The sequence below is a fragment of the Plodia interpunctella genome, chromosome 1 (assembly GCF_027563975.2).
Source record: "Plodia interpunctella isolate USDA-ARS_2022_Savannah chromosome 1, ilPloInte3.2, whole genome shotgun sequence".
Classification (NCBI taxonomy): Eukaryota; Metazoa; Arthropoda; class Insecta; order Lepidoptera; family Pyralidae; genus Plodia; species Plodia interpunctella.
The window spans coordinates 11877611-11892022 of record NC_071294.1 but is presented as its reverse complement, the minus strand read 5'-3'; the positions used below and the strand labels follow the sequence as shown (position 1 = coordinate 11892022).

General features: G+C 35.9%; 1 protein-coding gene across 2 annotated transcripts in view; it reads left to right on the top strand.

Annotated features, from left to right (window-relative positions):
• The window catches only part of rau, a 56763-nt gene extending 42412 nt beyond the window's left edge, over positions 1–14351 (top strand). The window contains exons 1-4 of one of the 2 annotated variants that reach the window (XM_053753704.1): positions 7516–7644; positions 9367–9623; positions 12002–12179; positions 12800–14351. In XM_053753704.1, the coding sequence (XP_053609679.1) occupies positions 7585–7644; positions 9367–9623; positions 12002–12179; positions 12800–13102 (798 nt within the window). In that variant the 5' untranslated portion in view covers positions 7516–7584 and the 3' untranslated portion in view covers positions 13103–14351. Of the gene's footprint in view, positions 1–7515; positions 7645–9366; positions 9624–12001; positions 12180–12799 lie in introns of those variants that run through there. The other variant, XM_053753625.2, reaches the window with a different exon arrangement.
• Positions 14352–14412: the final 61 nt, after the last annotated feature.

Below are 14412 nucleotides of genomic sequence, written 5' to 3'. Positions count from 1 at the left end.
GCAGACCTTGTCACAGTCAATATACAAAGCCATTATTCAGTTTAGGACATTAGTCACATAAATCAACAAACAACATACATCTGTGTAAAACAATAATCTATTCCTTCACCAATCAAGAACAATCTTTTTTCAAAATCCAATCATTTATTCAGAAATTAGACCTTCACAGTGCACTTTTTCACGTCAATTTTGATATTAAATAGTAATTTCTCAGCTACAAAGTACTGGCAAATTTTGGAACGACCACTGCTGAGAAGAAATGCCGAAAGAAACTCATTTGAACTGTGTTGGTCCCTATCATGCCAGAACGGCTTACCATTATTGTCTCTTGCAATTATTATTTTTCTAATAATACATCAAAATTTAAATCCAACATATTCCTCAAAACGACAGAAAGAACCCAAAAAAATCTCAAGCGTCGTCTTACGCCTTCTCAAAGAGCAGACTTCCAGATATTGTACAAAAAACCCCCAATCTCATCCCCGTTTCCTGTGCACCTGGAGCAGCACGTGCTGTCGGTTTTTGCTTAACCCTATAGTGGCAGCTTTATTTTTACTCTTTGCCAGCATATGGCCGCTCGGGCGATCCGCAGGTGATATCCGTCTTTGTTTTATTTCAGTTATATTACTTACCTTTGAAATTTTATATTTCACTAGATATTATATCCATCCCAGTTACAGCTACTCATACTATTAATATTATAAATGCAAAAGTCTGTCTGCGTCTGTTCCATTTTTGCTGAATCGCAAATTTTTTTATCCTGAATTCACCAGACACCCAGCCGGCCAATTATCAATATATTTGCATAAATTATTTTCGACTTGCGTGTTTATCTTATTAAACATACACGTATTAATGAAGGCTCAAAATAGCCAGCCCTACGTACTTAGAAATCTCAACAACCTACAAAGTGAAATGGAGCAAACGCCCACTTGAGTCCTGACCTAATATACAACAGACAGACAGAACTATTCTTAGTGATTTTATAGGCGATCCACAACTGCGTCAACATTGAGGCGTTAATGGTGTGCCTGTTGTTTGGTTTTGTTGATATTCCGAGGAATAGTCGTTAATTCCTAAGTCTTAATTATTGTGGACATGCTGATTAATCGGAGTTATTTGGTCCTTAGTTGCTACTGGGAGGTCCAATATATTGTCTGGAACTATTTAATCTTTTTTCTGACCATTACGATGATGACGACTCGATTGTAGATCGACAATGTGGAACATTATTAAATAGCTTTATTAATTTGCTTTGTTGAAGAGATCACCTGATTCCATCATTATTGTACTAGTAATGAGTGCGTATTGGGACATTTTCTTTGGCATTATGTATTTTGTTTATCGATATCGAACGTTAACTTAACATGACTTCGATTTCTTAGCGACTCAAATAATATACTATGCAAAATATTTCACGAATTGTATCATCATGATCTTCTTGACCTACCATCAAACAAACACTAGCTCAAAGAATCTGATAACTAATAAGGATACTGAAAAAACGATCAAAAGATGTTAATTTGCTATCTTTTCACAGCAAATCAAATTTTGTTGATTTCCGACAATATTTTAAGTCGATCATTTACGCATTGTTATCGGAAATGTAAGCCTCAGTATATTATTAGAGAAAGTAGTCTTCCTGTGCTTTCAACTTACGAAGCTGTAAAAAAAGCTTTTGAAGCTTGGACCCCCGACAATAGGGGACACGCGCGGGCGCAGCCGGAAGTTTACACTACTGTTAATGGTACGGGTCTGTCAAATGGATACTTAAATGATAGGGTCAAGATTACCAGCAACGGGAACAGTAATTAAAGATCGATTGGATAACCCTGATGTTTTGGATTGAGATGCTATGGTTTTTGTTGTTACTTTATCTAACCCCCCGTCTACCCTTACTCTGTCCGTCTACCCACTTTATGTGGCGTCGGTACGTATGTCAGTCTCCTACATACATTAAAAATCTTCGTCACAAAATATGATCATCAGAGATTATTTTGATGATAGATACGACTGATTAATTTTTGTGATAGTCGAAGTTATAAATTTGAGCAAACCGAAGTGATAAGACTACTCGACGTGATAAGGTCGAATTTGAACGGCAGAAATATCAATACTCATTCTCCTTTTGCTGAGGATATAATATCGTTCTTTCCACATCGTAGTTCTAGATAAACACTACAAATTGGTTTTACGATTTTGGCAAATTTCGTGAGATATTCTTCAACAAATTGACCCTTACCCTGTTTTTTTATAAACCCAGAAATTCGGTGACATTCTGAACAAACATTCAATTATCGACGTTCCAATTGAGTGACAATAAGGGCTGTGTAAGCAAATCGATCGAGATTTATTGCAAATTCGCCTTTATTACCACAGCATAAGCATCTATCCAGGGTCATGCAGTTGATTCTCCGTAAACGGATGTTTACTGTTTGTCGAATGTATTTACAATGCTACTAGAAATAGACCCCTCAGAAAACTGGTGTACTTGAAAAAGTTTATATAGTGTATAACTTAAAATACCTATTCTTCTCCTAATTTTTAATATATGTATAAGACCTATATTTGTTAATTGTGGTCCTTGGAGAAAAGGCAGCGGTGAAGTTTTTGTGCCGCTTCTTTTTCACCTGCGCTTTGGAAGTCGGCAGTAGACTTAGTTTAAGTAATTTTTTGACGTCAATAAGTGATGTATATCATCCTAAATTGAATAAAGAATTTTGAATTTGAATTCATTGGGCTATTATAACTGGTCGTTTTGAAATAAGCTGGACTCTTTCCCATCGTAGGGCTACTGTTATGGAGGGTCATGGTGGAGCCAAGTGCCCATTACTTGTGATGTCCGGTAATTTATGTGTTATATTGTTGTGTTGTTTTGTACCGTTTGGATATTTTGGTTGACTTAGCACGCGCAGAATGGCAGATACTGTACTAATATTACAATTAGTATAATATTAGAGTCGAAGTGTTTTTTTTATTATTTCTTTACATCATTATATATTATGCACATTTAAAGAATTGGCAATAAATTGTCTATTTATTAATTTCTTTGGGGTATCTTATAGGTCCCATCCATTTAAATTATAATATAGATATTAGATCTAGATTTGATGACTATGTATATAAATAAGATACTCGAAGGCAAAAATTTGCAAGGAAAAAATTGGGCTTTTAAATGGAGGTTATGAAATAATTCCCACAATTTACTTTGCTAGCTAAGAGTTTTCCTCTCAAATCACAAAAATAAAGTCTACTCAAAATCATTGGAAGACAGTGCAAGCTAAGATCAATGTCGTAATCTGTGGTAGGTCTACAACGTACCAAGTTACAGCTCATTGCAAAAGCCAACCGTACAAAATCCATAAAACCATGAGACCACCAGACAAGAATTCCGTGATCAATCATAATGAACTGTGGTGTAAAGCACACTAATGCACAAATGACTTTTGGTTTGAATACTGGAATGGGAGATCGGATCGTCCAAAACCTGATTTCAGTCCACTTTTTGGTTCTAAACTTTTCTTCCTTTTATCCGTATCCCTAGTGACTTGGCCTAATATAGCCCCATTTAGGGATAGTCTGAACATTCGTTCGAATGTTATGACTGCCTTTTAGTATGTAACGTCTTACTTCGAGTAGTAGTTAGATTTAGGTAGATGTATATATTATGCTTTGTGGCAAATTTTCTTTAGTATGTTGGTTTGAAGGATACACATGTGTGTGTCCTTCAAACCAACATACAAGGATATTTTCTCTTTCAAGGTAAGCCAACATTTTAAATGTATTTGTTTCTGGACTTTTTCATTAGGACCATAGCCCTTTCTGGTCGAACCCGTGGACAGGACGCGTCTAAATTGGGTGAATGAGGTGTGACGGGAGTTCAGGAAATTAGGAAATGGAAGCAGTTTTTGTCGCCGCTAACTATAGACCGGGCGCCGAATTAATTTAAGCATCCGCCGACGTATCACTGTACATTTGTACCGTGAAAATGTTCTAATTTGTGGCGAGAGGGGTGATGGGGATCAAAGATTTAGGAGATCAACAGCTGAGAGAAATTAGTGGATGGGGTTAAACAAGGTCTTGAAACCAAAAGTTATAATTGGTGGCAAGAAAGTTTTAAGCTATAATTGCTCTTACGAATATAGAGTTGTTATCTGGTCCTTTGGTGATCTGTGGAAATAATATATTTATTTGTTTTCTACGTGTATTGAATCCATATCTGTATAGATGTCGGTAATTATTTGCTACATAAATTGTTTTTTTATATGCTGTACTTGTCATACATTTGTTCATTTATAAAAATATAAATGTATACTTATTTCCTTATAAGATCCAGTTGCCTACATTCCTTTTGTTTGATGCGTGACGGCAGTTCCGTAAAGAATATCAATATATTTTCGTGTTCCACTTTCTTCTTCCCGGAACGGAACTGAATCAGAATATTGGTGGAACGGAAGTGAAAATGTAACAATTCGCAAACCATAGCATCGTCGGCTGAACACCGGACATGTTGAGCGCCTTAATGGATGCTTCCTATTAGAGGAAGTAATTACTGTAATATTTTAATTTTAATTTGTTGACGTGCTGATATGCGTTGGATTTATGTGAGGGTCATCATCATAATGCAACTATTAACTAGTTCTGAGTTAGTAGTTTTGTCTAGTTTATTTGTGTAGTGTCAATTATATCATTTTCCTATTATAATCTGTCATAGATAGTTAGTCATCTCTATACGTTACTTGAGGTTTTTAACTAAGTCGATTATTAAAGCGTTTTCTTTTTCACTTTTGACATTTTCTTCTACAGTGTATTTTTCTCAGTACCTTACTAAAGTTACATATGCGTGAAGCTACCAGTAATCACCGTTAATAACTGGATTTTCTAAAATTACACGCTGCAATGCCATCACCCGACATTTAACCCCATAACTGCGTCATCATAACTTCTTACGAGATGATCTGCTATGGAATTTCATGCTATAACTCCTTGAAATAAAACATGATTTATCTTGATCACAAAATTGTGTTGCGCAGGCGACTTTGTTACATCGTGACCTCACGTAAACAATTCGATCTGCTCCATATGTTAGCCCTAGGAGCTAATTTAATATTGTTATATGATTTCATGATCGCTAGTTATAAATTTATGGAACGGAAGGAGAAGATGTAGTATGGTTGATACTGTGGTGTGTGCTAAGTAGCCTTTCCGACTTTGAAAAATCTTCCAGTTCCAAAATATAATTAACAATGGACACCAAGCATAAAGAATAATAGATACTTTAATTTAGTAAATTATCATTCAAAGAAACTGGATAAAAATCAATCGATTTAGTCGGATGCATCGAATCGAATCTCGCTCGTTGGATGCGGTTCGATGGAGTTGCACTGGTCCATTGCACGCAGGAAGCAGTACAAATTGAGGGGTTTACAACAAAAACTAAGGCACGAGTACGTCTACCTGGTGAGCACAATCGGTTCTTCATTTCCCTATTACCCCGGGTACCACAAGTACAGATAATATATCGCGACTCATTGGAGGGATAACCCTTCGAGTAACGCCAAAAGTTGCGTATCTCGAGGATTTAGTTGGAAATCTAGTTTATTCGTGGAATCGATCATCTGAAATAGTGATAAGTTTGTAGCTATTATAATTTCTAGTTGCCGCATTCGAGGTAGTGCTCGGGGTCAGCTTAAAAATAAACCTTGAATTTTTTGAAGATTCGGCTGTGATTTTATAACGGGCCTTATGCCAAACCTCCTCGAGAATGTCGCATAGTCGCCTCGTACGACATCCACGGGATGATATGGAGTGTCTTATACTAGGGTGGAATCAAATGTCACAAAAAGATAGATAATTGTAAGGTCCTTTTCCTTGCAATCTGTGTGAGAGGTGCTGGCAGTTGACGCTTTTATATTTGTCTTTCTCTCTCAGATTACCAGTCCTAATTATATGGTTATTAAATCAATTTGTTAAGTAGGGGTTCGCACAGTGACTCACGGTTTTTTTAATTAATTGTTGTTGATTTAATACTAATGAGATATTTAGTGAGTCATGTGTTAAGATTGGCTTGGTAATCTGCGGTGTTAGAAATATTGCGATAATGTGACCACAGACACGCAAACATGTATCACAGACCACAGACTATACAGGTCAGGAGGGTAATGGACAATATGTCATCTTGTGAGATATCTAGGAGTGGAATACATTTATATAGGTATCGCGGGAAAGAACCTAATTGTGTTTTAAAGTGAGTTAATTTGATGTGAGCTAAATGAAACATTGGAAAATATATTAGCCGAGATTTTTCCCGGGCCGCGAATGTTGCTATGATACGAAGAAAGTTCTTGTTCACGTTATAAACTTATGTCTTCCTTGACGTTCCGTAACTATGTCCCTTGGATAAAGTAAATCCAGTTTTTGGTTTTGTGAAATAATAATAAGTAAAATAAAATTAATTTTATAAAGATTGTATATGTTCGTGTCGTGGTTTCATTCGGAGCTGTGTAGCCGGGAAGCCCGGGGTCGAAGTAAAAAGATTATCCTAACGAATTTTATAAAATAAATTTAGGTCTAAAACTAAACTGCCCTATTAAATTGCCATCATCATTTTTATAGGTCAATGGACGTTCTAGATATAAAATTTACAGTTCCAAAGATTTATGTGTGACATTTCATTCTTTATCATCAGTTTATCTTCAATTCTTTCCACCATTGTGCGATTGCATCACCGTCTCACGCGGGACCACATTCCGAAATCTTCCGGCACCTGTTTTTGCTGTCTGTCTGTTCAAGTTCACAGCTACTACTGAGAGCCTACTTTTACCGGCACTTTCTGATTGGTCTCCTTAGACGTTGCTAACTCGTCTTTTATATCTTCCATCTCTGTTTTATGTTAGTTTCAGACTATCACAATTTATTGTTGCTAGTAAATTTTACTTGTAAAAATTGTATATTGGGAAATCTTCGTCTGAAATATCTTGAAAGTATATACCTATAGAGCCCGACCTATATTGGCTATTGAAAATCCTGATAGTCAAACTATAACCTCTAAAAATTATAAAAGGTGCTCACTGGTAATACCATGGATAAAAGTACTTCGTCAGAATACCTACTAATTCCATGGGCAATACATCTACTTTCATTTACTGAAGATTTATGGCATTTGCAATATTATTGTATCAAGTAGAGCCGCAGTTGAAAAATACATCAGTATCAAGCCTTGTCTATAAAAGCCTCGACTCTATTAATCAAAATTAATTACATATTCATGGTATTCATGTTTAAGCCCAATGAATATTCTATCGTTCCCATCAATCTGAGAGCTTGTATTTTTTCAAACCTGTTACAAATCTCGGATCAACGTCCTTGACAAAATTCTCACAATGTGATTCAAAAATCGAATTTCCTGCTCGCAGAAAACATTTTTTTTTAATTGCGCCGGGAGTCAATCCCATACAATGCACATGGACTTCCTGGCAGGCGACAGGTGGGTTCGTATCGGCTTACCCTTTGTAGGGCTCTCGTAGCGATTTCCGGCGCCCTACGCCTCAGTAGTGTCTGTGCTTTCGACGAGAACACAGTGTCATGAATGTGCCTATTCCTTTGCCGCGGTTGCGCTTAGCGCTTCATCCTCATAATATTCACGTGAGTTCTCTATTTTCGACCAGTCTTTTTTTCTTTTTTTTTTTGTATATATTTTTTTATTTGTGACCAGTGTGATTTTTAAGAATTTGTAACTTTAGCATTTTTTTAACGTGGAACTGTACCGTGTGACGCCGGATATTTCGGTAATTCGATTTCTTTTAATTGGTTTCTGGGAATGTGAGATGTTTTACTTTTTATTTTAAACATATAAAGTTATTTTCTTCTGAGCTGAATAACCTTTGAACTGTAAAGCACATAAACACACGGAAATATAGAACTTTTCGGTGGAAGCATAGTGGATATGAAAGCACGGACCTAGCTTGCGGTGAAGAATCGTATAATTTTCTATTATATATATTGTTTTAATTATTGTAGAAACTAACTTTGATTCGTAGAACGTCGAATGTTGAAATGAATATTAGTCTCGTGAGAAATATGTGGTTTGCAAGCCTTACCTTTTACGAAAGTGTTCGCAAATAACACGGTACAGTTAGAATTCTCTAAAATCTTTTTCATTGTTCCCGTGTGAAATAATTATGCATATTGGCAATAAGCTTTTGGGTATGATGACTTAATTGTTTTTTTTTAATATTTTGTTCGCGAAATACTAAAAAGTAAAAGTCAACAAAGGGAAAGAAACTTATTTTTTGCAAATAAAGTATTGTTTATCTATACATATAAGTCATGAAAAAAATAGATAGTCTCATGATGAGGACAATTATTATTCTATAGTAAGTATTGTGTATTATTGTTAAGAACATATTTTATTGCTTTTCGCACGTTGTAAATTTTGCACATAGTTTTTAAACAGTCTATATTTCGATTAATTTTGTCGAGAAAACAATAAATTAAGTGGCGCTGACGACGTAATAGAATAAGAAAGAAAGAATATATGCCTATATTCTTAATAAGATTAATTCTGCAATAAGAAGTATAGTTGCGTACTTTATTTTTCTTATAAAGTATTTGAGTACAATTATCCAATATAACTTGACACCAGTGACAAGCCTAGTTAAGAAGCACACCTGTGGTCGTAAACTCCCAGGTTCGATCCTACTCGTGCCACATGAAGTTGTTTACCAATCAGACTTATGAACCACTTTCTTCTAGTTAATGACACAAAACACGATAAGAAACAATACTTATTTGTGAGTATAACTGTAGTGGTTTGCGGCAGCCAGAATTTCTGCAGTCCTTGTATTCTGTTACGTTAGATTATTGTGACATTACCTGTTGCACTGCAGAATGCAGTCTGTACAGGTTCAGTGCTAAATCTTATAACTCCTATGTGTGTGAAGTAAAACTTGAAAGACCACATAGTGGTGTGGGCTCAAGATCAGTCACTAGAAACCATAATGTTGTTGAAAGTTGTTTGTTAATCTTTGAATAATAGACTTGTCAATGAATTGACTGATAGTTCGCCTAACTTTGGTGGAGTCGGCATACATTGCTGGTATGTCATTACGGCAAATATAAACTATCATACAAACTACGCACTGTTTATTTATTCGCGTGCTCTATATGCTCAGATGAGAGTAGCTTTGCAGTTGACTGTATCGAAAAGTGGTTTTCGAAAAAGTTATATATCACTCGTTGTGTAGTATCAAGAAGGGAAACTGACAATGGAAATAAATAAATCGTAGGAACTCCACTGACAGGAACCTAACTTAAATTGTAATAATGATCGGATTGGTTGTTAAAATTATTTTTTTATGTTTCCAGACGACGATAAAAGTGTACGCGCGTTGCTTACGTCCGGACATCGAATACAAGACGCTATCTGTCACTTGGGGCACGAGCGCTCGCGAAGTCGTCGGCACTTTGCTCGGCAAGTTCCGGATGAAGCACCGGGACCCCAGACTGTTCTACCTGAGCATGGAAGTGAGGGTGAGGGCCGCGGGGCTGAGGACGGAGCTCGTGTTGGATGACGACGCGAGGCCAGCCGCGCTGCAGGCCTGCCATCCGAAGGGATACTCCAAGTAAGTTTACCTTTTTTGTAACTTTATTAACAATGCCTGTTAGGGGATATAAATTCGCAGATAATGTTATTCGATTCTATTTTGACAATGGTTAGACTTAAGATTTCTGACACGATTGACCATCAATACATGATAATATTATGCTTTCACCGCAACCAAGCAGTAGCCAATGACACATGGATTTTTTATATTAGTTACTACACGCATACTTACCCAATTAAAGTTATTTTAAGTTACAGTTGTTTCTAGAATGTATTTAGTTTATAATTATTTATGAAGACACAATAAACCATAAAATATGTAGAACAATATAAATTGTCGTTACCGAAGCACTTACGCCCATCATGCGCACTCAAGCACCATAACCCATAACAAACTAAGCCGTAACACGTCCCATATGGTCAATAAATGTTGTTGTAACGTCTACGGCGCGTGTTTACGTGATGGAAATAGATTAGGCCGGAAGGGGACAGAAAAAGACAAAAAAAAAGTACAAAGTCTTTTTTAGAGCGAGGCCCGGTGGTCCTTCACATTTTGGAGGTGATTACGAGACTGGGAAACGCTGAAAATTCAAGACGGGGTTTTTAGCAAAAATGTCTTGGAATTTAGTGCTGTTGTGTAATTTCTTTAACCAGTTATATAGGTTTCCACAGACTATTCTGTTTATGTATAACTAGTTGCGCCCCAGGGCTTCGTTCCCGTGTGAATTTCGGGATAAAAATACCCTATGTGTTATTCCAGGTTATATTCTACCCGTGTACCAGATTTCATAACAATCCGTCCAGTAGATTTTGCGTGAAAGAGTAACATACATACACACATCACACGAACTTTTCCATTTATAATTTTAGTATGATTTGCTCTATTATCCGTATAATTAATTTAAATTAATTGATTAGAATCTGGTACATGTATCTACTTGAGTTATCTACCTTGTTAAATATGTTTCAAATTCATTCGTAAGTAATTTAAAATATAAATATATTAGGACAAATTACACAGATTGAGCTAGCCCCAAAGTAAGTTCTAGACTTGTGTTAAATTACGTGTATGTTTACGACATGAAGTTAAATTTAGTTTACAATTAATTATAGAGGGTCCAGCAACATACCGTGACACTAAGCGGTTTCTATTTCAGAGTAATACCCAGGCGCAATACATAATTTCCCCTACACTACCGTTATAAAAATGAATCATCTTCAAAAAGATACGCAAATGTGCTTGTTATCATTGTTCATACATATCCGTATATTTAGATTATTTTTAAGTTCCATTGCCCAAGCAGCATAGAATATATTTCTAAATCAAAAATCAACTCAATCCGATTGGTAATCCGTTTTAACAGAAGGGCACACACTTTCACATTTGTATTGTAATTTAATAATAGTATGGAAGTGTGTATGTGAAGAATAAAAAAGGTTTGAGGTCCATACTCAACGGTTTACGGCACTGTCCAGTCTAGCTAGCTCTTCGGTATATTCTCCATTGGGTTAATCGCCTAGGCTAGTTTATTAGCAATGATCATTAATGCGATATTTGTTGTTAATAATCTATCAGCTTTCCTTTCCTATTGTGAAACGAAATAATTATTTATATTCAAATGGCTTCGCACGCTTGGGGAATTTCAAATGTTATAATGTTTATGTAAGACTGGTTTCTACGCCCTAAATAGACAGGCGCAGTTACTAAAATAAATAAATGTATATTGTTATCAAATACATAGTAGTATTTTACTTGTAACTATGTCATAGTTAGCGACACTTGGCCAGGCGGCCTATCGGTTTATTGTTTGATTAACGACGCCTTATCAAAACTAATTGTGAGGCAGCTATCGCGTTCCAAGAATTGATTTGTTTGATTAATTATGTAAACATTTGCGTGTGTCCTACTAAATTATTGTTTAAAACATTGGACTTTCCGACGCCTTGTTTGTATTAACCTATTTTCCATTTATTACCCATTTAATAAGTTAAAAACTTGTAATAACGTTGTTTGATTTATTACCTATGACTATGTATCTAGTATAAAACACAGTCGCCAACCGCGTCTGTTCCTAAGCTTTCCACTTTTGATCCACGCAACGGATTTTGATGCAATTTTCATTTAGACAATTTATTACTGAAGGATTATAGATCCGGGCCGGATCGCTAGTTATTTAATAAGTTACTAACTTGAAAAACTAATATAGGTTATATATTAGTACCTGCTTCATATCCTATCAATTAATGTATGTAGATATACGCTAGCATTGTGACAGTACACGTGCAAATAATGCACAGGCTAAACAGCAATTGTAACCAATACACATCGGTCTGCTGTGTATATAGGTAAGTCAGGAATCTTTTCCATCCTTGCTAACAATACAATTCTTGTTCCAGGTTCTCCCTACGGATGCGACCAGGCGGTTTGGTGAAGATCTACGATTCAGCGTTAATGTCCTCTTCACAATACAAGTGCTTGCTCACCAGCGAACGGACCACTGTGGACGAGCTGCTGGCTATCCTGCTGCACTGCTATGATTCTGCTGAGGGTGTCGAGAGGTTCTCACTCTATGAGGTTGGTAATTCATGTGATAGTTCACCTCACGTCGTTTTCTATTGACATTGATTTGCATCGAAGAAAATCTACTTCTCTGACATGAGGAAAAATGACTTTCGATGGACAAAAATGAAAATGAAAAAGAGAAATTAAGATACCTATTCGGAATAAGACTAAAAGATATAAAAGACTTGGCTTACGTCTTATAATTCAACATTATGAAGTAAATAAGAAACTACAGACAACGGCTGTATGGGCTTAGATACCTTTGCCTTTCCGAACGAAACAAAAAAAAATTGTGGTACGGGAAACATAATTTTTATGTCTTCTTATTGATTTCTTATAGACTGTGGATTTTAGGCGACTGAAGGGATATTAATGGATATGTGTAGTTAGATTTTATATGACTGTGGTCGTTGATCTTCGTCGTTTACTTATTGGCAGATACCAATATGTAATTATGCTTAAATAATATTTAAAGGTTAGTCACAATAAAGAAATCGCAGTAAATTAGATTGGCGTTACCTAGAGATTTCTTAAGGTACTTTTTATATTAAAAAAACAGCTATATCGAAAGTTTTTTACACAATGTTTTATTGAAAGCATAAAAATAAAAGAAATATTTTTCCCATTTCCAGGTGTGTCCATCTCAAGAAAGCGAGAGAAAACTGCACCCTGACGACTTACCGCTTCTGGTTCAACAAGCATGGCCCCCGGACTCCAACTGCCACTTCCGAGTAAGGAGGAACCCACGAGCGCCGCCTCTACCCCCTCGCCCCCTACCCCCACCTGAAACCCCTTCCAGCGAAGACGACGAACCCTCCAGGGCCCTCTCAGCTCTCTCCCTCGAAGACATCGAGAAGAAACGATACAGCCCAGTCTACAAGTTTCCCAGCCTCACTTACTGCCGGGAAACCAAGAATGATTACCTCTATATTTGACTAACCGACAATATAGTCAGATGCGCGCAAATTATGAGAATCCTCAAAGGCTGTAAGTCACGCAGTGCCCGGACAATGAAAAAGCGACTTACTTGTGCTGTAACTAAAGTTTAGTGTTGTATAAAGTGTAAATAAAACAAAGACTAATCGAGACTGAGTGGTAATCTCTTACGAAGTGCGAAACCAAAGAGATAATGCAATGTACGTCAGTAACATGGAAATTAACACTTATTGTAATTGACAAAGGTTCATTTTTGAATGGAATACTCGAGGTCAGTTGGAAGTCAGGTGTAAAACATGGTAACTCCCAGTTTGATTTTGTAAATAATTTCCGATGTATGCAATTTTGTTGAATTTTGTAAATTGTCGTAACTATATACATAAGTAGGTAAAATGCGTGCTTTTGTCTCAGATAAATGTATAACGATTATGACTTATAGAGTGACAGTAAAGCTGCCTGTTTAATTTATTAGAAAATTAAGTATTATTAGCACTGAATTCATATTTTTTTTCATTTAAACATTTGGTTTCAGTATCGATGTGATTGTATTAATTCTACATTGTTTATGTTCCTATTCAGACGATATGTTAGGAATACGTTAATATTTTTGAAGTATTATCATTAAGTACCTATTTGTCTGAATTTACATTAAGACTTACCTAAGATATCTCACTAGGTGTGGATCTTTTACATACAGAAAATCAACTATGTGGAGGCATCTGGTTGGTTCAATCCGATACAGACAGACTTGACCAATCAGAGCGTGTAATTAATTGTCCAATAGATGCATCAGATATTCTCAATCGTACTAGTAAGATGGTTTATGTTATTATATAAATAATGAATATAAAAATTGTATCAATTGTAACATTTTTGCACCGCAGAATTCAATTTCTGTTTTTAGAATTTCAAATCTCTCATGTATTTTAGCTACCCAGTAATGTAGAGTATTCAGTTTTCTAGTCTGCTCAGTGTTTCACCTCACTTCTTATTCTTATCAGATATATACTTGTTACCTTTGCAAATCTAACTCGCCTATAACGAATTGTATATAAATTTAGTTATTTAGCTAGTAGACACCAAAGAGGCAAGCGAGCGAAATTATATAAATTAGATTTATTTATCTGTTATGTATTGTAATGTTTAACTTATTTATATGTGGGGCGTGGACCCCATCGCTTGGAATGTTATTTCATCGAATTTACTTCAGACTATGCCTGTAATAAAGTGCGATACGTTTTCATAACACTTGGCTATTTTAATTTCCCTGTTACCAGTTCAGTAATAGCAGCGAATTTGCTATGAATTA